Here is a 23,390-nt window from a genome sequence, read left to right on the forward strand (position 1 = left end):
CAGACACCACCCACGGCCCAGGCCCAAGCGGTAGGTATTCTTAGTACGTAAGGCACAGAGAGGGTAACGTTCTTGCCCCAGATCACACAGCAACCGGAAAAGGACAGAGACTGCTGTCCTCAGACTCTGAATTCCCAGCTTTCCCACCGTGCCTGAAAAATATGTCCCTGGCCTCGGCGGAGCGGGGGCGAGTTCGTAGGGTGGCGGAGGGCGGGGCGGAAGGGCGGGAGCAGCCCCGCGGGGACCTGCGGGGGCGTCGCCCGCCCCGCCAGGGTGCTCCACCTCCCTGGCCCTCCCGCCCCGCCTGACTCCGAGCATGCTCCGTGCGCTCCCCGCCCGTCCGAAGGGTGCTGGGTCCGCGCGGCGGCTCCGGGCTTTGCCGGCGATCCGAAGCCAACCCCGGGCGCGGGGTGGGGCGCGGGCCGGACCTGCCCCTGGGACTCCCGGGCTCCTTCGGAATTCCCCCGACGCGACACTCGGGCTGTGCCTTCAGCAGTGGCACTGGCCTTGGAAGTGTGGCGAAGGGGCAAGGACTTCCAGCACCTCGGTCGGCACAGGATGGTTCCAGCTATCTCTCCTTCCCTTCCTTCACGTATTCATTCAACAAAGAGTTTTTGAGCACTACCTGTATGCGAAGCACTGTTGTTGAGGCTAGGACACTGCGGTGATATTCCAGAGAGGAATACACCGTAGGAAGTAAGCTAATCACAGGAAAAGCCAACGTTACCGTCCTCGTCCTGCTGTTCTGCCCTTCCTTGCGGTTCCCTGACGCAGTCCTGTCTCTTAGGCCCTTTGTTTTGGCTGTTCCCTCTGGCCGGACTGCTCTTCCCTATTTATCAGCGTGGCTGAAATGTCACCTCGGTGCACCTCTCAAGGATCCATGTGATCACCACATTGCAAATTGCACTCCCTCCACTTCCAAGCCCTCTCACCCTGCCCTTTTGTCCTCATAGAACCTACCACCTTCAAGCATACTATATAATTGCTTGTTTGCTACGTTTATGGTCTGTCTTCTGCCTCCCTCACTCCCAACCCCGCCCCATTCCATCAAGAGACGGACTGGATTTTTGTCTATTTGTTCACCAATATGTACCACGCATCTAAAACCGTGGGTGCGCAATAATTACTTGCTGAGCGAATTGATAAGTGAATAATGAGACATACTTTGAAGTAGGGTAAGGACATGGAGAGTGGCCAGGAGCGGAGGGCTAAATGAGGAAGGTGGTCAGGTAAGGCCTCTCCGGGGAGGGGATATATGTACAATGAGGAGTCAGCCACGTGAAAAGCTGGGTAAAGACATCTCACTCGGGGAGAAAGGCATGTGCAAATGCCCTGAGGCTGGTCAAGCTCAGGTTCGATGGTTCAACGGTGCTCACGGGGGAAGAGGCGGCAGACAGGTGTGAGACAAGGTGGAAGAGGCAGTAGGAGCACAGATGAGGTAGGGGGCCCTATAAGCCAAGGGAGGAGGTTTTACCCGGAAAGCTTCTAACTGCAGAGGGACAAGCACTGGAACGGGAGTCACCAGCCCCACCCCCACCCCCGCTAGACCACCGTCGGGCTGTGCAAGAATAGTCTTCATTTCAAAGATTCGTTGAGGCATGAATTCCCTAGGGCCTGGCACCCAGTAGGTGCCCAAAAAACGGTTGTGGAAGGGGTGCCGGCGTGCATGCGCGAGGTAGCTCCGGGCCTGCCCGGAGCTCGGCGGCCAGGATGGCCAGTGGCCCGCGGAGGCGCGTTGCGGGCGGGGGCGTCCCGCAGGGCGTCCCGGGCCCCCGCCCCCCGCCCGGGCCCGTCGCGGCCAGCCCGGCCGGCGGGAGCCGCCCGCGGGCGGCACTGGGCATGCTCAGACGGCGGCCAGGTCGCGCCGCGAGCGAGCTTCCGCGCCGCCCGCACGCGCGACCTACCTGGGCGCTCCGCGCCCCCGGATGCCGCAGGTACGGACTGACGCGACCCCCGCGAGCCGCGGGCAGGATGCGGGGCGGTCGCGGGCCGGGGTCGCGCGCGGCGCCGCCCCGCCTCCACTCGTCCCCGGGGCGCGCGGCAGACGCGCGGCGGGCGGGCGGACGCGGCGCCCCGGGGTTCCCCGCGCCACGTCGGGGCGGGGAGGGGGTGTCTGGGCAGCGCTCACCTGGTCCGGCCGGGGCCGGAGGGCTTGGGCCCGGCCGGGTGGGGCTTGGGCCGGGGCTGGCGGCCGGGACGCGGCGGGGCGTGGGCGTGCGCTCCGGCCGGGGCAGGGAGGGACGCGACCTGTCGAGCCCGCCTGTCCCGCGCCCCTGGAGGGCCCCGCACCATCGGGATCCGAGACCCGAGCTCCAGGGAGGCGCACAGCCCGCGGGGAAACAAGGCAAGCGGGGCGGCGAGTCCCTCTCGGCTCCCAGGGCGAATCGCCTCTCGGCTTTCAAAGATGGCATTTCCTGGGCCTGGCACGAACTCTAGAGCCAATAAATCCTCCCTGTTCCGCGGGCGATATGGAATTATTTATCAGGTACCTGCGGTGAGACAGCTGCAGTGGGGGAGTGTGTGTGCAAGCGCCCAGCCCCCCGGAAATTCCCATTTTCTGCAACCTAAACTTACTGAGAAGTTGTGGCTGCCTTAAAAATTTATGGGAAGTTAAGACAACTTGACACCTGGGTTTTCGGAGGTGGCGGAAAGAGCTTGTGACTTGGAAACAGGAGACCTCCGTTCAAATTGGACTCCCCTTTGGCCAGCTTGGGCTATTGTTTAACTTCTCTGATCCTCGGTTTCCTCCTCTACCAAACAGCCGGTAATGATGCCCACCTCACTGGATTGTTGGGTGGATTAAGTGGGATAAATTATGTGGAGGTGTTTGGCACGGTGCCCGGCACAAAGCAAGCAAGCTGTTGGCGTGACTTGAATTTAATTTGTTTAGAGACCCTCGTGGCTCCCATTTCACCAGGAAATTAGAATTACTAAAGCATCTTCAGGGCCTAGTGCCAGAGTGATAGATTCTGTCTTTGTGCCCAGGAGAACTTCTGAAGTCAAGGGCTTTGGAAAAACAATTTAGTCGAATTGTAATCAGAGAGCATCTTCTTTAAAAGCAGTTTTATACATTCAGAAACTCCTGAAGTTGGCAGCTCAGCTTTACTTACAAAGGAGCTGTTTTGCAAAATGATCCATCTTGCAAATGTTTAAGTGGATGGTGTGAGGGAGTAAAGCCTGGTTAGAAAGCTTGCTGTTCTCAAAAGCTCCCCAAACCAACCTGAAGTGATTATTTAGATCAGGGTTTGTCAACCTTAGAAATACTGACATTTGGGGCTGGTTAATTCTTTGTTGTGGAAGACTGTCCTGTGCATTGTGGGTTGTTTAACAGTATCCCTGGGCTCTACCCAGTAGATTCCAGTAGCAATCCTTTCCAGATTGTGCCAACCAAAACCACATCCGGACATTGCCAAATATCCCTGGGGGTGGGGGGAATAAACCCCCCATCTGGCCTCCTTTAGAACCACTGATGTAGATAACCCCTGCTTTCTGTCACTAGCCTGAGTCTTTTGAGAATTTCATCTTGCTTTTTCACTGTAATAACTAGCATTTGTATAGCCTTATAGAAGTGTGCAGAATGCACCCGCATGCATCACTTCATTTAATTTTTATGACTACCCCTGTGAGGCTGGTGTTATTACTCTTTTACAGATGAGGAAATTGGGGCTTTGAGCAGCCAATTACACAGTATGTGGTGTAGCTGGGAAATAATCCAGGTCCTTTTTGTTCCATGGACAGGTCTTTTTCTTCTGCATCAAGCTTCCTTTTATTGTTCAGAGACCCTTAAATAGGTGACTTTCCTTACAACTGACTCAAGATGTAAAGTGGGTTGGAAGCTGGAAACCTTCCTGAGATTGACTGGTTGAAAATTAACAACAGTAAGCTATTATCTGACAGAGAGTAGGTTGTTCTAGTTAAATATTCTGGTTTATAGTGAGCTCCCATAAATCCCACATACAGTTAATGGAATATGAATTTGCAGAGAATTCAAGTAGAATATGACGTACCTACTACTTACGAGCTGTATTGATTCTGAGCTGTCTCTGGTGATTTGCCTTCTCCTAAAAAGGACTTGTATATGCAAATTAGACATTAGCTCGGGAAGGCAAAAGGTCAAGTTAAAGTGTTTTACAATGTCTGAGGCTTTCCATTCAGCAAGCATTTCTTGAGCTGTTTTTACTCAGCAGATGCATTGCTGGGTTGGATGCGGAGTAGATCAATGGATCCCAGTGAATACAGGGTGCCTGTTGGAGAGGGTGGGTCCTCACCGGACTAGACTCCTGCTGGCCCTCGGGGACAGCTTGCGATAGTAGAAAGAACCCAGGTCAACACGAGACAAATTCAAAATCCCACTGGTTCATCACTCATGTCCTGGGCAAGTTACTTACTTTCTCTGAGCTCTGTTTCTGTATTTTCATAGAGAAAGTACTCTGCTAGCTTTTAAGATTCTCACTCAATTTGCAGGGACCTGGCCAGGGAGGCAGGGTCAAAGACACATCTTAACCTTGAGAGAAGTTGGGGTTGCAAGCTGGTAATTGGTCTCAGGGCATGAGACCAACTCTGATTGTTGACTCTGATCTGGGATGTTTCACGTGCATTGTCTAATAAGTGTCCCCCTTTGCAGATAAGGAAACTGAACTCACAAAGAGTGGGCCAGGAGCAAGGCAGACTAACTGTAATCTGAACTAACCATCCAGGCCCACCAGGGATACCGTTTCCTAAATTGGGATGTAATCTACCAATGGGGCTTAGCTTTGGGGATTGGAGGGGACCTAACAAACATGACACCCTACTTCCTTGCCTAACCAAGAAAGCTCCTCTTGACTGTAGTCCCAGGGCTCCCCTTCCTTCCACCAGACAGTAAGTTCCCGGAAAGCATGGCTGGTTCCTCTCTTCTCTTCCCAGGCGCTGGAGTGCTGACGGTGGTGTTGGGGAGCTGCTGGTGTTGCTTCCCAAGCAGAGACAGGACAGGACCAGGGGAATGTCTACCCAATTCTGTCTTTGGGTCCAGGTGATCTCACAGGTGTCTCCTTTAGGTTGGCTGAGAGAGATACTAAGGGGATGCTTAGTTGGCACCATGCAGAAATCTGATCTTGTCATGGGTTCTGAGACCTAGAGGTCCTGCATCTACAGAGCTTCTGCTTGTGCATGTATGTGAAACTTCCTTCTGCCTCCAAGTTAGCTTATCATTCTAAGAGCAGCTGTGAGCACAGACATAACAGCAAATTCAAACATTTATTGAGTCAATACTATACACCAGGCCCTAAGGCTACGGAGATGAAAGTGGGATCATTGCCTCGGAAGTATGGAAGGATTCATGGTGGAATTGGGGGGCTAGTGATCCATGTGTGAGATGCACATATGTATATGATAACTGCTGTAATCAGCCAGGTGCAATGGAGACCAGGGGAGGCTGCCATTTGGCCTTTCCTTCTGACAGGGGCATCAAGGAAGGTCTTATGGAGTAGTTGGCATTTGAATTACGCCTTGAAGGTGGAAAAAGATGGCATTCAGGGCAGGTGGAATGGCAGGAGAAAGGCTTGGAGGCATGAAGTGTGTATTTCAGGAGTGGTGACTCGTCTCTAAGTGCAGCCACCTGGTCTTCAGAGCAGGATAGTTAGGGTCCCCCCATCTCTGTATGAGGTGCAGGCCTCCCCAAGTACCAGCCGTGGTCCCAGTCGCCTGGTGGGTAGGTTGGCCAGATGCTGCCCCGTCCGTGGATGTGGATGATGTTTTACTTGGTAGACTTCCCCTGGCTGCCCTTTGCCTCGATCTCCCTGGAAACAGGGTTGTGATAGGGTGCTGACAGCCACAGACCCTTCTCCCCGACCCTCTTTCCCACAGGGGGCCAGCAGGGCTCTGCCAACCATGTTTTCTGAACCAAAGCTTGGGATCTGTAGGCTGAAAAAGAATGTTTGTGCTGCTTCTCTGTCCAAGAGGAGGCCTGGGAGGTGTTGTTTGGATACTGACAGAGTGGAATTTTTGAACCATTTTGATGGTTTATGTGGAAAGTTAGGACAGAGGATTTGAAATTAGGATAGTTCTGGAAAATTTAGGTCCCATAACTTACTGTCAGGATATGCAAGCTTTTAGTAGATATTTGGACAATTTGTAATTTGGAGTGAATCTTCTGTAATGAGCCTGTTAGGAATCCCAAAAGGGAATAAGTGGTGCATTCTGGCCCCAGAATCTTGATTGTTCCTGCCAGCCCCATTTCACTGATGGGCTGAGGAAACTGAGGCGGGGAGGGATGAAGTGACTGCCCAGAGAATGTAGTGTTCTTAAGCCTGGCAGTCAAGATTTGAACCCAAGCCTGTCCCTCCAGACCTATTCTACAATGCTGCCTGAAAGTGGGACAGATGGTTTATTAGCTAGGCAAATAATTTATCTGTAAAATGGATAATTAATTGAACTTTTTCCCTTTTAATTGACCGTTTCAATGAGCTGATGACTGAAAACCCAGTAAGGCAATTTTGGGCACATAAAAGGGTCCCCTCCCTTTGGGGTGGAGCCCCTCACCCTCCTGACAACTTCTTTTATTCAGCGCTATGGGCTGAGGGTTGCTCTGGGCCACTGACTGTCCACTCCCAGGGCAGGCCACGGGTCTCATGGCTGAAGGGATGGTCCCGGAGGCAGGATCGAGACCCTCAGGGTCTGTGTTGAGAGTGGAGGGTGGAGACCTGGCCCCTGTGCCCAGCTCCTCAGGTGAGTCAGCCTCAGCGTCTAGACCAGCAGTTCTTGGCAACAGGCAGGGAGTAGCTCCATCACCCGTCCCTGCACCGCTGACCACCTGTGGGCCTGGAGAGGGGATGATGGTGGCTCTTGCTGCCTGCATCCCATCTCCCAGGCTGGGTGTCAAAGTTACACATGGTTGTCATTGAACATTAGGGTGTCAGGGAGCAGAAGAGAAATCATTCACGAGCCACGTCACAAAACCGCCCACAGAGATACCCACTGCCACTCCCACCACTGCAATGGACTCCAGGAATTCTCTCACCCCTTCAGTCTCTTCTCTTTCAGGCACTTCCTGTTGTTCTTAGGACGCAGACGAAACTAATCTCCTTGCCATCTCCTGCAGGCCCCAATGTTCATGGTTTGGTCCCCATGGTTTTTTGTTTTTTTTTTTTTTTTTAAGACCTTGCTTCACCATGCTCCTTTCACAGGGGCTGTGAAAGCCTGGAGCTTTCTTCCCTCCCTTCCTCCCCAGTTAACTTCAATTCCTTTGGTTGATCCTTTGCCTCCTTTATCACAGCTGCCTTCTTTCACCTTCCTGATTTGGGTAAAGCCACCTGCTGTGAACACCCATGACAGCAGGTCACTCTTCTTCCCAGTCGCAGTTTTGCAGTTAATTAGTGTAATTTTTAGATTAATACCTGTCTCCCCAACTATTGTAAGCTCTTTGAGAGCAGGGTTTGTCGTTTTTCCTTTTTTAACTTTCTCTGAGCTTTATTTTTTCTTTTAACTTTTTATTTTGACCTAATTTCAGGTTTACTGAAAAGTTGTGAGAATAGAACAAAGAATTCCCATATGCCCTTCACTCAGATTCCCAAAAATGTTACCATTTCATCACATTTATTTTCTCCTTCTCTCTATACATAATTTTTGAAGCGTTTGAGAGTTAGACTCTCCCCTTTCCCCAAACACACTTCAGTATATTTTCTAAAAACAACATTCTCTTACAAAACTTCAATGTTTAAAATCAAGAAATGAATACTCATACAATTGTCTAATCTATGGATCTCATTCCATTTTTACCAATTGTCCCAATAATGTCCTTTGTAGCAAAGAAAATTCCAGATTGTATGTTGCATATAGTTGCCATCTCTCTTCAGTCTTCTTTAGGCTGAGACAGTTTCTCGCTTTCTTTGTCTTTGATGACTTTGACATTTTTGAAGAGTGCAGGCCAGTTATTTTATAGAATGCCGCTCTGTTTGGCTGTCTGTTTTAACCACTGTTGTGTCCCCAGTGGCAAGTCCAGTGCCTGGAGCATCAAATGCATGCAGCAAATATTTATTCAATGAAGAGAAGGTGAAATGGAAGGAGGTAGAAGGAAAAAAAAAAATCAGGTTTTCTGGTTTCCTCCATTCCCACCTACTCTTTTGCTGAGGGATTATGTTGTTATTTGGTTGGAATCATCCCATATATAGCTTTGAATCCTGCTTTTTTTTAATAACAGGCAGAGCTTTCCCCAAAAGACAGAGGCTTCCTCCAGACCCTGAGCAGCCTTCCTTAATCACGGTTCTCATTTCTTAGGCCTAGGGGGCCCAGGAATCAGGTGACTATAATTTACCATCCAAACTGGAACATTTTGAGAATAACTATTAATAATAGTTACATCTGATCAATAGGCCTCAGCCAGGACTCCCCAGGGCAAATCAGGATGTTGGTCACTCTACCCAAGTGTGACTTTGAGGTCATGGATCAGTGCCAGGATGGACCAGCCTGGGAAAACCTCAAACGCTAGGAATCCTCCACCTGGATAAAGACAAACCAATCTCCTTGGCATCATCTGCAGGCCCCGATGCTCAGGCTTTGGCCCCCTCACGCCTCTGTGGTTGTTTCTCCCTCAGCATTGCCCTCCCCAGCTTTGCTCCTACCTGGCGGCTTTTTCAGCTCACCATATGCTTTCCTGCCACGCTTGAGAGCCTGGAACCTCGCTTACCCACCCAGGCTGGATGGAGGAGCAGGAACTGGGTTTATGATAGATGCACAAGGGAGAGAGACAAGCCAGCTGTGGTTCCCACTGACCCAATTCTAATGGAATTTAAGAACCAGCGCCTGTAAGCAAGGTGGGGCAGGAAGCTGGCTCCTCCCTAGACCTTATCTTCATTTTTCCCCTAGTGCTCACACTTCCACCTGTCCTTCCTGCACCAACACCCACTTCCCTCTTCCAGCCCTAGTTTTGAGATCACATCCAGTCGCCAGCCTTTGGCAGAGGCAGGGAGGCAGGTGGCGTTGGGGACCCAGGCACAAGAGAATGGGCATTGGATGACCAGAAGGTGCAGACAGGGACTTGGATGCGGAGAAACCCGGCAGGAAACCAGAGTCTAGGGATCTGGGTAACAGGGTCACCGTGGGGCCATTCATCAGAAAGCCGAGATGTGCAATGTCAAGTGCAAGAAACTCCTGTCAGCGGGTTCTAAGGACAGTACAGTTCTTTAACTCATTTTTCTGCTTTAAAAAAAAAGCATAAATCCCACCTCCCTAGATTAAAACGTATTGTAGGATGACAATGTGACAGTATGGAGGTATTTTCTGGGAAGCATCCCAGTCATGTGGACTCGAAGAATGTCACTCAATGCAATATAATGTTTTTATAACTCTAGGCATCTGTGGCTTTAATGGAAAAGCCAATTATGAAGGAGTGTTCTCATTCTTAGAATGCAGATACTGGCACTTATTGAACACAGAAAAGATCTTCTAGTTAGCTATGCTATTATATTTTACTGGTTAAAAATGTATCTCCTGCCCTAAACACAACTATGTAAAAGCATGTCAGAGAGAGTGAGTCACCGATTTCAGAACTGGAAGGGACTTCGGAATAACCTTTTCCAGACCTGTCTGTTTACAGATGGGGAAACTGAGGCCCTAAAAGTGATGTGACATGCTCAGGGGCACACAGGTTGTCAGTGGTAGGGCAGGGACTGGTACCCGGGCCTTAGAAGTTCCAGTCCCCAGATCTTGGATGTGTTTTCTAGATCTCACCCAAGGGAAGTTTATCAGAAGGACTGTATGGATATTTCTGTTATTTCTTTAACACCATTTGGCACTTGGCTAATCATAGAAATAAATTGTATCAGCATTGAAACAGTTACACATTTCTTGTTTTTTTAATGTAGATCCAGGTCACTTATTTTTTTCATTTTCATATGAAAAAAGATGATTATGCCTTCCACTGAATTTCCATATTCTATACCAGTGTTTCTCAAACTGTAGTGCATCAGAATCACCTGCACAGTTTAAGACACAGACCACCCAGCCCTACCCCCAGAGTTTCTGTAGCTCGGAATGGGGCCCAAGAATTTGCAGTATCTGATACCCTTTGAGGACCGCTCTTGGCTTATTGGATGGATGCTGACAAGGTGCTCTGTGCGCTGGCAGTCAGCTGTCCCACCTGGCTCTCAGACCTCCCTGGAGGTTCCCACACCAGCTGACTGGGCTTCTCTGCTCTTCTCTTGCCTGTTGTCCTCACCTCTCCGATGAGCCCCTCACCTGGTGCCCTGAGATGCTCCAGGCCATCTGGTGGGCACCTCCCCTTGGCCCCTCTCTTCTTCATTTCCTGGCTCCTCTCCTCTCCTTCCTTTCCTGCAGTATGAGAAAACAGATCCTTCTGGCTCAGGTTTACCTTTCCACTTACAGTTTAAGACTGCCCTCCTGTCACCCAGAAAAATAGCCTCCTCCAAGCCCTGCCTCCTCTTTCGGCCCCTTTTACTGCCAAACCTCTTGGAGGAGTAGTCCATGGTCAATGAGGAAAACTTGTTCTCACCCCTCTTCAAAAAAAAAAAAATTTTATTAGAGAAGTTGTAGGTTTATAGGAAAATCATGCAGAAAATGCAGAGTTCCCATTATTAACACCATGCGTTAGTGTGGTACACCTGTTATAATTGTACTATTATTTTAGGCCATAGTTTATATCGGTGTTCATTGTATTGTACAGACCTATGTGGTTTTTTTTTTTAATTTTAACCATCCTCAAGTACATATTTCAGTATTAATTACATTCAGAATGCTGGCCCACCGTCTCCACCGTCCATACAGTTCAGCTCTAGGAGTCCAGGTTCTCAGTACCTATGATGAAAAGAAGACACAATTTTCATTACAGGGGACTTGCCACCTCAGTAGAATGTTCAGGCATTTACACAGGGTCCCCACTTCATCTGCCACCTGTGCACGCACGCACACATACACACACCCCAGGCTTCCCCACCTGCTACCCCGCCAACAGCGCCTGACGTGACGCCCGGGGATGGCTCACCTGTCAGCACCAGTGGCCAGTTCTCACATCTCAGCCCCTTCGTCCTCTGCGCATTACCTGTTCGCCCCCTCTCTTGTCCCTGAGTTCCTGTGCTGCTGCCCTCCTCTCCCACCCCTCAGCCTACCTGGGCGCATCGGTGGCCGCCTGCTCCCTGGCAGTAATTGCCCAGGGTGCCCCCCTGGGTCCTCTGCTCTGACTGTCCTGCCAGCTTCCTGGGTGAACTCATCTCAGTCCGTCGTTGGGGGCTCTCGGGGTCCGTTTCTCCAGCCTGGCCATCTCTGAGCAGTTCCAGACCTGGGGTGTATTTCACTTCGGAACACTCCCGTGAGCGCTCCCCAGTCCCCCCTCTGCAGGGCCAAGGCACAGCTTCCTCCTTAAAAATGCTCTCACCATAAATGACACAGCATTCCAACCTAGAAGCCCCAGACTCACCGTTCTCTCCTCCCTACCATGTGCACTTGACAGATCCCGTCCATCTCGCCTCAGAAATCAGCCCTCTGCCCCCCTTCCCCGTTTAAACAGCTCATTCATACACTTCTCTCCACTTGCCCCTGATTCTGCTTACTATCATTGGTGGGCCCCCATGCCTATACTTCCTTCCTGTTACTACCAGAAATTCTCCTAAAAAGATCACCTCCTCCTCCACGGGCTCTGTGTTAGCTGGATCTATCTGGCCTTGCTCTCCCCTGTTGCAGCCCCCAACCCTGCACACCATATGCTCCCTGCCGGGGCTTCCTAGGCTTTTTCATGTGCACCCGGAGACCTTGTTAAAATGCAGATTGCAGTCCCATAGGCCTGGGGTGGGGCCTGAGGCTCTGCATTTGCACCAAGCTTCTCAGGGAGGCCTGGGCTACATCTCACATATGAAAGCTGCAGACATGCTTCCAGCCAATAAATAATGCAAGAATTTTAAAATTGTGTTTAATTTTATACAAAGTTAATCTCAATTTCTTTTTTTCATTTTAAAGGCAAATTCTATGTTGCAGTGATTATTTGCCATTGAAAGACGTTTTCAAAGACTGAGAAAGGCTTCATTTTCGTAAGAGTTAGCAAATAGGTTCAGATGCACAAATATTTTCTTGGGGATGGGGGGTGCGTTGCAAGAGTGAGAATGTTTTCCCTTTAAGGAGGAAGATGCTCCGAGCCATGCCTTTCTCCTCTGAGCTGCTTCTCCAGCTCCCTGTCCCCAAGGGCCCAATGCACACTGGGTCTCCCAGAATGTTGGCTGAAGGGGAAGGAGTTGAGGTTCTGTCTTCCCTCGGGATGAGGATGGAGGCTGAGGTTTTGAGGCAGGAAGATGGGGACTGAGACGAGCCGTGCCTCTTGTCCTTCCGGGGACGATGCTATGACCATGGGCAAGGAGGGGCAGGATTTCCGGCAGCCCAGCCTTAAGGGGCACATCGGCCTTGTCTTACGACTCACTGAGGCTTTGCTGTTGAGGAACTGGTTGGGAGAAAACCCCTGGTGGCCGTTTCCCCGGAAGCTGGGCTTTGGCTGAACAGAGGAGGGAAGGATGGATCATGGAGAATGGAGGACTTGCCTGGAAACCTCTGCCTGCCTTCTCACCACTTGGGACTTGTGGTGAAGAGTCCCAAGTGGTGAAGAGTCGGGCCAGTGGGGGCCAAGGAATGGATGGGTGCCTGGGAAGGGTGTTTGCCATTTTTGACCTCACTGGTCTGAAAACAACATTACCTTCTCATCACCTCATCATCAAGTCCACGCTCTTTGGTCCATCGTGGAGGGATTCCATGATCTGACCTCTGCCTGCCTCCCCCACTTTTCCCCACTACTTTCTCTCTTCACCTCTAGATTCCAGCCAGATGGCTGCTCCTCATGTAAAAGGCAAGGAACTTCCTCACCTCCAAGTCTCCTCCCGTGGAGTTTTCTCTGCAAGGTCTCCCCAAGCAGTGGTGTCCTCCACATCCTTACCTCCTAGTGCAGGTTCTAAGCCCGGGTTGGACTCCAGGATCCACTGCTTGTTTATCTGTGACCTTAGCTGGGCCACCTCACCTCCACAAGGGGGATGACAAGGATATCATAAAGATTCCTTGACAGCACGAATAAGGTGCTCATCCCAGTGGCACATGGTTATTACTCAGGAAGTGCTCTTGTCAGTCACTGCCTGCTGCTTGACAGCCAGTGGTGGGACATTGGTCCACGGCATGAGGCAGAGGGCCCAGAGAGGGAGAGTTGTGAGTTGTGTGCACTAACATGGGCAGAGTGGGGCCGTGGTGGCCGCCAGTGAGGTGGATGTGAAGGTCAGTGGCGTTGAGGAGGTGGACGCCCTGGAGGTGAGGTGTTGGTTTACTGCCTGGGTGTTGAAGGCAGCTGACAACAGAGCAAAGAGGAAGCCCAAGACCCAGGGGACATAAGAATTGGGATGGAGAGCCAAGCTCCCCAAACTTTAATATACCTGTGAGAGGATTCTGATTCCAGAGGTCCAAGGGTGAGGCCTGAGATTTTGCATTTCTAACAAGTGCCCAGCTGATGCTGATGTCTTGAGCTGGGGACTGCACTTTGAGTGGCATTGGTCCAGAACATGATTTATGGGAGGAGGCTTGTGGAAAAGAGGGAATGTTAAAAAAAAGCAAACCCAGCTATGTGCCCAGATTTTTACTTGGTTCCTGGGGGATATTGCGAGGCAGCAGGTGTACCAGGTGTGTGGAGTCTGGTGGGACGGATTGGAATCAGTTTGTAAGCGATGATATACAAGGGGCAGTGGGAGCCCCTGAAGGCTTTGGGATCCATCCAGGGTGACTTGATTTTGTTGTTTGCCTCATCCTTCAAGGTCTGGCCTCACGGTTAGATCCCCCTCCGGAGGTGTTTCCTTCTGCCCCAGGCCGAACTGTGGTTGAGGTCTAGAGGATTCCCCAGCACCCAGAGACACACACCCTGTTTTCCCAGCACTTACCGCATGGAAGGTGGATCTTGATGCGTCTTCCTCCCCAGCTAGCCCATGAGTTCCCAGGGGGCAGGGCCCTGAGGCAGCCTCTCACCTCTCACCCCAATGTCCTCCACGGGCTCGGTCCACACTGGGGGCCCGTGCGTGTCCAGTGTTACAGAGAAGGATGAATGCCAAGAATTAACGAAGGAAGACAGTGTGAAACCCTGTGACTGTGAGACGGTGGGAGGAACCAGGCGCTGAGCCGGGGGGCCCAGGCGGGTGTCGCTGGGGACAGGGGAAGCCCATTTAGGAGTCGCAGGACCCTGAGGGAGAATGGAGGGAGTACCTTCAGAGGTGTCCGTGCTGGGGACGTGGGTCTGGGCATCCACCGGTGGAGCGAGTAAGTTCTCTGGAGAGGTGTGTTCCACAGGGGATGGGAGTTTCACCCAAGAGCCCATCATGTTGATCTTTTTGTCAGGGGGTAGCACCAGGGAGCCAGAGCAGATCTGCTTCTCTGCCTCTTTAGGAGAGGGCAGGTGCCCAGATTTAGGCAAGTGGGAGATATTTTCTTCCTGGGCATCAGGGGGCCATAGCAGCACTGCTCAGGCTGGGTGCATCCGGCAGACGGGGCCCAGCACGTGGTGCTGCCTCGAGCACACTCACAGCCATTACCCATTGACTGTCAGACGGTCCCGTGGGGTGGGCCCCGTTAGCCCATTGGCCACAGATGGCCCTGTGAGGTGAGGTCTGTTAGCCCGCAGAGGGTCCTGTGAGGTGGGGTCTGTTAGCCCATTGACTTCAGAAGGGTCCCATGGGGTGGGGTCTCTTAGCCCATTGACCTTCAGAGTGCCCTGTGGGGTGGGGGGTCATCCTTGTTTTCCTGAGGAGGAAATGAAGTCTCAGGTTCAATAACTTGCCCAGAGCCACAGAGCCGGGAAGTGGAGGAGCTGGGCAGGGAGAGTCGGGGTGGGGCTGCCCAGCCTTGGAGGCCGATGCCACAGCGGGGAGGGAGTGGTTGCAGGTGTGGCCGGAGGGCTGTGGGGTTTGGAGGGCTGTTGGGGGCAAGTGCTGGGGACAGGTCCGGGGAGAGTAAGCAGGGTGGTGAGGACAGAAATGGGAGAGGAGGCTCAAGGCAGACTGGGGAGGAATTTTAAACGGTTGAGTACCCTGGACACCAAAAAGGCATCAGGTGATAGCATTTTTTAAAAAAGTTCTGTCAGCCTGATGTTCTTCTCTTTTAGTAATAGTTGCTAGTGATGGAAAATTTAGGAAAAACGAAATTTGAAAGAATAGAAAAACCAGCTATTTTCATTGTCTTGTGAATTCCTTTATTTTCCTTTAAATAGTTGTGGTCATACTGTAAATATAATTTTATAACCAGATTAATACAGTCTAATCATTTTCTTGGTGCTAGTGAGTCTTCATGGCCATCCTGTGGCCCTTTTGTGGTTTATTTAACTGGCTCTCTAAAGCTGGAAATTGGCTTTTTTTTGTCTGTAATTTTCAGTTTTATGTCACCGGGAGGAAAATCTTTGTAAATAAAACTTTCTTTCCCCATGTCTGTGTATATCCTGACAGTGGATTCCTAGAAATGGATTTACTTGGGCAAACCACCAGCCAGCATGTTTTGAATGATCTGCTGTGCCAGCAGTGCTGACAAAGCCTTCGAAAAGTGCAGGTGTAAGCCCTGTGTACATTAGTTGTTGCATTCATGTGTCTGTGTGTTTCACAAGCATTTATTAAGTGCCTGTGAGTAGAGACTCCACTTTCTAAGACCAGGTCAGCAGAGTAGCAGCTGCCAGCATCTTGGGCTTGACAGCCATGCGTGGGAGTGTTTGGTTACACCTGATGGCCCCATCTTGCCAGCTCTTGTCGCAGGCCCGGACCTGGACAGCCCCAGGTCCACAGAACTAGACACACCTGTCACAGGGCCCATGCAGTACTCACCTGTGAGTTTGGAACTGCTGCCTTCCCCTGCTTGGTGAAGGCACTTTGCATAAAGCTTAGCGACATGGTTAATACTGAATATGCTTTTCCTCATTTTACCCATGTATTCAGGCATTCCACAGGTATTTAGTGAGTACCTCAAATGTGCTAGGGATACAGCAGTTAACTAATAAAGTCTCTGCTTTTAAGGAACATTCTAATGGGGGAGTAGGGGTGTGGGAGCTGGGAGTAGGCAGACAGTAAATATTTAATATGTCCGGTGGTGATCACTGCTAAGGAGAACAAAAAGTAAGGTAAGTGGAATAAGGAGTGATGAGAGAAGGCCCCACTTTTAAGGTAAAATTTGAGCAGACACATGAAGAAAGTGAAGGAGGGAGCCAGCTGGTATCTGCGGGAAGGGTGTGCCAAGCAAAGGGGAACAGCAGGTGCAAACCCCTGAGGTGGGGACAGGGTCGGCACAGCTCAGGGCCAGTGTGGCTGGTGCTCAGTGAGCCTGGCGTGAGCAGTAAGTGGTAACAGCAAGGAGGGGCCGGTTCCAGGTCTCTCAGGGAACACGCAGAATGAGTTCTGGGGCCCGGGATTAATTTTGTTTTGTGTTTGGTGGTTTTGGAGTCAGAGGACCACTCCTGTTGTTTGAAGCAATTCAGGCTAACCTGAGACATTTGGGTGCTGATCTGCTGTGGGCCATCCCTGAGCCTGAGTTTGGTGGGAAAGGCCCTGGGAGTGGAAGCTGGGCTTTGGGAAGTCGCCGCCTTGCTCGAACCCCACAAGAGACTTGAAGTAGGAGCCTGTTGAGGGCAGCATGAGGGGCCTTCCAGGGATGGACCCTCTGACTGCCCTGTCGTTAGTTACGTGTGCTGGTTTGATCTTGGGTCATTTTTGGTTGAGTAATAAGAGAGTGTCAATGCAATCGTCAATACTTACTTAGTTCTTAAGACATTTAGCCTGTCAGACTTACTTCTTTGTTACGAAAGCCAGCTGGGGGTGGCCTGGCAGCAGTGATGACAAGCAGGTGGGGGCATGCAGCGTGCCCCCCAGGTTTACCCACCCAGCCATCCTCATCCCTCCTTTTTGTCCTACGGTTAATTATCGAGCCCCTGCCAGGGGTCAGACTGGCTGTCGGGCCACAGTGTTGATTTTTAGAAGGCACAGATGCTGCCTTCTTGGGGCTTTATGGCCTAGTTGCAGCGATGTGTTAGCTCTGCCAGAGGATGGAGGTCAGAGAGGCCAGAGCCCTGGGCACGCTGCTTCCGTCTGTAAGCCTGGTTGCTCTTGTGATGTGAGGTTCGAGAAACAACAGGTGTAGAGGGTCTTGCATGTGGCTCAGGAGGTGCTTGGGATGTCTTCAATTCCATCCTGTCTGGGGTAAAATGGTAGAAAAGACAGAAAACAGTACATTTGGTGATTTTGCCCAAATCATCAATTGCCTGGTCATCCGTTGTGACGTGTCCCTCCAGATGGTGGCTCAGTCCTTCTGTCACCTTGCTTCCACATGTGCTATTGTGGTAACATATATATAACATAGACTTTCCCATTTTAACCACTTCCACGTGTCTGATTTGGTGCCTGAGCCTTTTTGCTCCAAGTCACACTCCTCTGGGCGCCACTTCCCTGGCAGCTGTGCCCATCCTCGGCCACCAGCCCCTCCTTCCCTCTCTGGGGTTACTATGGATTCTTTTTGAAATATGGGCTCTTAGTCAGAAGCCATCCACACAACCAAGCATGGTTACATATACCCACTTGGCGGAATATTATAAAACCAGAGTAAATAATGGCAGGGAGGTATTGGAAATACCTCATGTTTGGTAGGGATAATGAGAACACGTAGAATGTATGGCTGCATAGACATCACAAGTGCAAATGCTTTTAAAAATAACCCCAAGCAAACAACAGTGTTGACTGGTTTGTTGTTTCGCTTGAGGTGAAGCCATCAGAGCATGTCCTTCGTAGCCTGGTCTGTTGAGCTGCCCTCTTCTTCTTCCCCATGAGGGTCAGCTACCTTTGGGTGGCCAGAGCCACATTTTTTTTTCCACAGACCTGAGATAGATGCTCTGCTGCCAGCATCTCCCACAGGTGGGTGGAGGAACCTAAGGATTTAGATGCTGTGAGACCATTCCGGGTCCTTTCCTGGAGACCCCAGCCTCTGCCGTGTAGAGGGTGCCCCTCTCATCCCCCCGCAATGGCCGTTCTCATAACACCCTTGGCTTCTGGCTGGCGTATGTGCCCCCGCAGGTGAGTGAGCAAGGGGCTGCTTGAAAAGCCCACCTCCCAGGGTCCCTGCAGCTCTGCAGCTGGCTTCAGGACTCTGGGAGGAGGCAGGTGCAGCCGGAAGGGGGTCTGACCACTCCCTCAGGACCTCCCTGGAAGGAGAGTGGCAGGTCCTGCTGGGGCAGGAGAGGCCCAGGGCTAAACCTGGGGCCAGGCCGCAGGAAAGGAGAAGGCCCCTCCCGCTGCTAATAATTAACCTGGGAGGGCTGCCTGTGGGTGGCATCATGTCGTGTCATGTCCACAGCTCTCCAGCCCCTGCCTTTTGCAAAAGCCAGGGGCATTATTTGCTGCATTTTCTCCATTCCAAGAGGCGCCTTTTCCCCATTTTACCTTCTCTGAAACGGCTCTGACTCTTACAGTCAGAGGGTGTGCTGGGTGTACTGTTCCTTTAAAATGATTTTTCTGCACCTCCTATTAAATCAATCCTGTCACCTTAGAATGGAGGGAATATGGTCGTGAATACCCAAATCGTTACTCAGGTTTCTGATACTGCAGAATTAGTCGGAGCAAAAAAGGTTTCCTGGACTGTGTGGGTGATTTCCTTCTTAAGAGGAAATTTACCAACATGTGAGCTGCAGGGAGTGTTTATGGGGATTATCTCAAAGGGCAAGAACATACCTTTAGGTGTTTAAATTACAGAGACAACAGCAAGTCCATGGGGCCTTTTCTCCCCCCAGTGATTCAGCCCTAACTCACCCTCCTCTCTCAGCCTTGTTGTGGATCCCTGGACGCAGAGGAAGGGGGTGTGTGGGGCCCCAACCTGAGCTTGGGGTTCACCGGGTTTGGAGGCTGGATGTGTGCTTTGGGCTTAATTCTTTGCGCCTAACCTGCCAATCTGTGAAATGGGATCAGTGGTGCCGCCGGCCAGTGAGTCGGGAGCAGAGGGTGTGAATGTATTTGGTAAACTCTGAAGCCTCGTGGGATCCTCGAGGGTTCCTCAAGGTGGGAAGTCTGGGAACGGGAACAGGTGCAGGGACAGGAGCGAGGTGGGTGCAGAGAGCCGAGATGCAGAGGCAGCAGTCAATGCAGACACTGAGTAAAGGTCTGCGGGGGGTGAGGACCCCTGCGGTGTCGGGTCCTTTATGGCTGCTCCTCAGAATTAGTAACAGATGAGGAAACCAAGACTTAGAAAGTAATTTGCCTGAGGTCATAACCAGCTTGGGAGCAGCAGAGCAGAGCCTGGATCCCAGGTCTGGCTTATTCCTTCAACCTTCCCTGGCCCACCGAGGCCCCCGGGCACCTGAAGCCCCTGGGCCGTGGCAGTATTTGTCCAAGTTGGCTGTACATGCCTTGAAAGCAAGAAATGGGTTGTATTTATCTCCGTTTTCCCAGCACATGGAAGGTCATCAGTACAAATAAATAAATGCAACAACAGCAACCCAATATATTTTCACTCAGTTATTGCTAAATACTGTTATTCTGGTTAGCATTTTGGCATGCCTTTATAAGCCTTTTTTAAAGTTAATGCTGCTTTTTTCCCCCCATTAATTTTCTGACTCTATCATGCCAAGTCACAAAGCCCTGGAAATCTAAATAGGTTACATAAAAATAACATTTTACCTTGGTTACTAGGGGCTCTGGCAATTGGCAGTGTTACTGTACCTAATATAACCTGAGATGGCCCCTTGGATTAAAACCTTGCAGGGCTAGGATTTTAAAGCTGGAAGGAGCCATAGAGGGCTCTAAGCTGGAAAACTGAGCCAAAGAAAATCAGAGTAGTGCCAAAAGATGGAAACAACCCAAGTGCCCATCAACAGATGAATGGATAAACAAGATGTGGTATCTACATGCAGTGGATTATTATTCAGCCACAAAAAGGAATCAAGTTCTGATACCCACACTACAACATGGCCAAACTTTGAAAACACGCTGTGAAAGAAGCCATACACAAAAGGACATACATTGTATGATTCCACTTAAATGAAATATATAGAATAGGTGAATCCATTGTGACCAAAAGTAGATTAAAGGTCACTAGGGGTTGGGGTTGGGTGGGGAGTTATTACTTCATGTGTAGAGAGTTTCTTTTTGGGGTGATGAGAAATTTTGGAAATATGAAGTGGTAACTGTGACGCAACATTGTGAACATAACGACACCACCGAATTGTGTGCTTAAACATGGCTAAAATGGCAAATTTCATGTTATAGATATTTGGGGATTGGGTTTTGCTGGGCGGTCTCCCACCGGCTCCAGCACTTCTTGGCTGGGGCAGAGGCTGCCATCGGATGGGCCAGTTGTAAGATTCCAGCTTCTTGGCTGGGATACACTGTGATTAGCACATCTCAAACCTTTCAAAGTGACTTGGGCTGTTTTCTTTTCTGAAGGCTGCTGCTTTTGGCTGTAAAGGGAGGGAGGTTGGGAGGCGGCAGGGAGCCGGAGCCCAAGATAGAAAATCATGGACTGACACCCAAATGGGTGGGTCTGTGCCCGAGGGCAAATATTAGCACAGTATTTTTGTAAAGTTTATGCAACTTGATTCATGTCCCGTAGAGTAAATTTATTTCATCCTGTTTTCCAGCCTGCTTGGAGCCTGGTTGGAGCTATTCAGGGGGAGAACGAAAAAGAGATTAGTGGCTTTCATTTTATATAGAAACAGTTAAATATAAAACTCACTCCATTGTCTGTTTTTTTGAGCTTTATATTTTACTGTTTGTCTGCTCATCTTCTTTTTATTCCCTATTTCATGGTATGATGGGCCATTTTGGTTTTTCCCAAGAGCGAGGTACCCGGTTAGAGTTATTTTCCATGAGAAACTCGTAAGGAAATACAATTTTGAATGACACTGCGGTGCATGGGGCTTACAGGTCCAGCAGTTTAACCTTGATACAGTTGAAATAGAACTCGTGATGGAAGCTGGGTTTGAAAGCAACCCATAGCTCAGAGTTCATTCATCCCACCGCTCCAGTGGGGCTGCCCTCTACAGCCATGTCACCGAGGGTCTTGCCATCTTCTCTGCTTGCTCACCTCTAGTGATCACTTCCTCGCGAGGCAGTGCCCTCCATAGTTGGGCCACCTTGACTGTTGGAAAGCTCTTCCTTCTGTTGAGGGGAAATCTGTGTGTTTTTTTGTTTGTTTGTTTGTTTTTCCTCTTTCACCCATTGGACTATTGGGTGCCTAAAGGAATCAGTTTTAGGATAACAACAGGTAACTACCATTGACTGGGTCCTGGTAGGTGCCAATTGATTTGCATATATTATTTCCAGTGCCTGAAACAACCTCGAAAAGCAGGGAAATTTGTCCTTGTTTCATGGATAAGGAAACTGAGTCTCAGAGAGGGTGCGCAGTAGCTCTAAGGCCGCCCAGCTAGTGAGTCTTAAGCTGTGGTTCCAGCTCACATCTGCCTGCTTGCAAGGCTGGCCCTTCCCACAAGCTCACACCATATCCTGATTCCCATTCTGCCTGACAGCTCCTTGGGTTTTTGAAGAATGTAATCTTATCTTCCCAGAGATTTCTCTTCTCTAGGATTCCAGTTATTCCTCAGGTGCTCCCGCTATGTCTGTTTCTGTGGCGTTCCTAAACCCTACATGGATTTCTTCCTCCCCTTTGCACACCCCAAGGGGGGAATGCCGCATGTCCCACTTGGTGAGTTCCCCTTTATCCTTCAGGATTTCCCTGGCAGCCTTTGTGAACTGCCCCCACCCCCACACATCCCCAAGTAGGGTCAGGAGTTCTCCCCGTGGCCCCCCAGCCCTCTGGGCTTCCATCTCCCCTAGAACTTGAAATTCCAGGCACCCCTGCCTCTCACTACCCCCACCCACTCCCTGGCCTGGCTCAGAGCAGGTGCCGTGTGAATGAATATTAGATGAGTAAACGGCCTGGAACACCTTTGCCAAAGTAATAACACAGGTGGCTAAAAGTAATTATAAACAAGATCAACAGGTCTGTACAATTGTCGTCCCACATGGGAACTTGGCAAGTTCCCCGGACACTGTTGTGATAGCTTGTCTGGTCCTGGAAGTCGTTATCCTGAGCATGGCTTTCAAAGCCCGTGTGCTGGCATTTGTCCCCTTTTTGCCCAGGAGGAAGGCTGGCTGGCCTCTTAAGTTTCTAGGGTCACCGATGCGGCACCTAATGGGGAAACTTGACCTGATGCGATTCAGAGACATTCAGGGATGAGGTCTTGTCACAGCCCTTCTCACTTCTCAGAGCCGTGCAAGCCGCCCCAGGCACCCTCAGGTCCAGGGAGGCACAACACTGACAAAGTTGGATCCTGGGAAATGGGGGGGTTACATTTTAGCAGTGCGCCATGATAACACTTTCTTAAACATTTTAAAAAAATTTGAAACTCTCATGAAAACAGTATTGTTAAGTCAGGAAAATGGTTACCTTTGGAGGAGGGAGCTGTGGCTGGAAGTGGGCATGAGGGGGGCTTCTGCCAAGCTGGAAATATTCTACTCGAGAGCTTTGCGTTTAGGATTTGTGCTTTTTTCTTCCAGGTGATGTTCTAAGAAAAGCTAAAAATAATAATAATAATAATAATAAAGAAAAAGAAACTAATGAAAGAATGTAATGCCTTCGTTTAATAGACCCGTAACTTTAGCCTAAGTTGTCCAGTGGTTTAGGAGCAAACTTTGTTTTTGTTTGTTTTAAGTTATCCGGTGTCTCATCACAACCCTGCAAACTCGGCTCATGGAACATAAGAGATTTGTTTCTCTTTATAGCACCATTACCTCTTTCCCAAAACTATCTGTAGCTCCCACGGCATTCTTTATCTTGCCCTTCAGGGAGCTTAAAACTATGTCTTGTTATCCTCCTGGTATCAAGTATAACTTTTTTATTTTGTTAGTTTTGCAAGTGTCATGGTGTCGTATCTATAAATAAACCCCAACTCCATAATAAGAAAACTATTTGACATTTTGAAGTTGTATGAGAACAAGGGTACTGCTTACGGTTCCCCGTCTGAATACACCTAATCCTACAAATTACTCCACCCCTGCTTCCCCTGAATAAGTTCCAGGATCTCGGGAACAAATTATTTTTGTTCTGGAGTATTAGAATTAATAATTGAGGGATAATTTGACTGAGTGTTGAATGTTGTCATTAGGGTGACTTGTGTGAGCATTTTCTCCCATGTGGAGAATAATGGGAAGTCTGCTCATAAATACCTTCACAGAGGCATTATTTATTTTTTTAATAAAGTACTAAGTGCACACCCAAATTAAAAAATAAGGTCGATGCACCACTACTGCCATTGTCAGGTGCAATTATTGTATTCATTCACAGACTTTAAACTTCAAAAATGTTATTAAAAATTAATTTTTCAGTTTATAGGCTCGGGGTAAATTAGTTTATTAGCCTTAATGTTGAAATGAAAA

At 49.9% G+C, this 23,390-nt stretch overlaps 1 protein-coding gene across 4 annotated transcripts in view; it reads left to right on the plus strand.

Annotated features, from left to right (window-relative positions):
- Positions 1–1,648: 1,648 nt before the first annotated feature.
- PTPN3 (protein tyrosine phosphatase non-receptor type 3) overlaps positions 1,649–23,390 on the plus strand; it is a 127,337-nt gene continuing 105,595 nt past the window's right edge. Inside the window, exon 1 of one of the 4 annotated variants that reach the window (XM_037796965.1) lies at positions 1,649–1,934. In XM_037796965.1, coding sequence (XP_037652893.1) covers positions 1,667–1,934 — 268 coding nt within the window. In that variant the 5' untranslated portion in view covers positions 1,649–1,666. Of the gene's footprint in view, positions 1,935–2,150; positions 2,486–2,547; positions 2,765–23,390 lie in introns of those variants that run through there. The other 3 variants (XM_037796968.1, XM_037796967.1, XM_037796966.1) reach the window with 3 other exon arrangements.

The sequence above is a fragment of the Choloepus didactylus genome, chromosome 10 (genome assembly GCF_015220235.1).
Source record: "Choloepus didactylus isolate mChoDid1 chromosome 10, mChoDid1.pri, whole genome shotgun sequence".
Classification (NCBI taxonomy): Eukaryota; Metazoa; Chordata; class Mammalia; order Pilosa; family Megalonychidae; genus Choloepus; species Choloepus didactylus.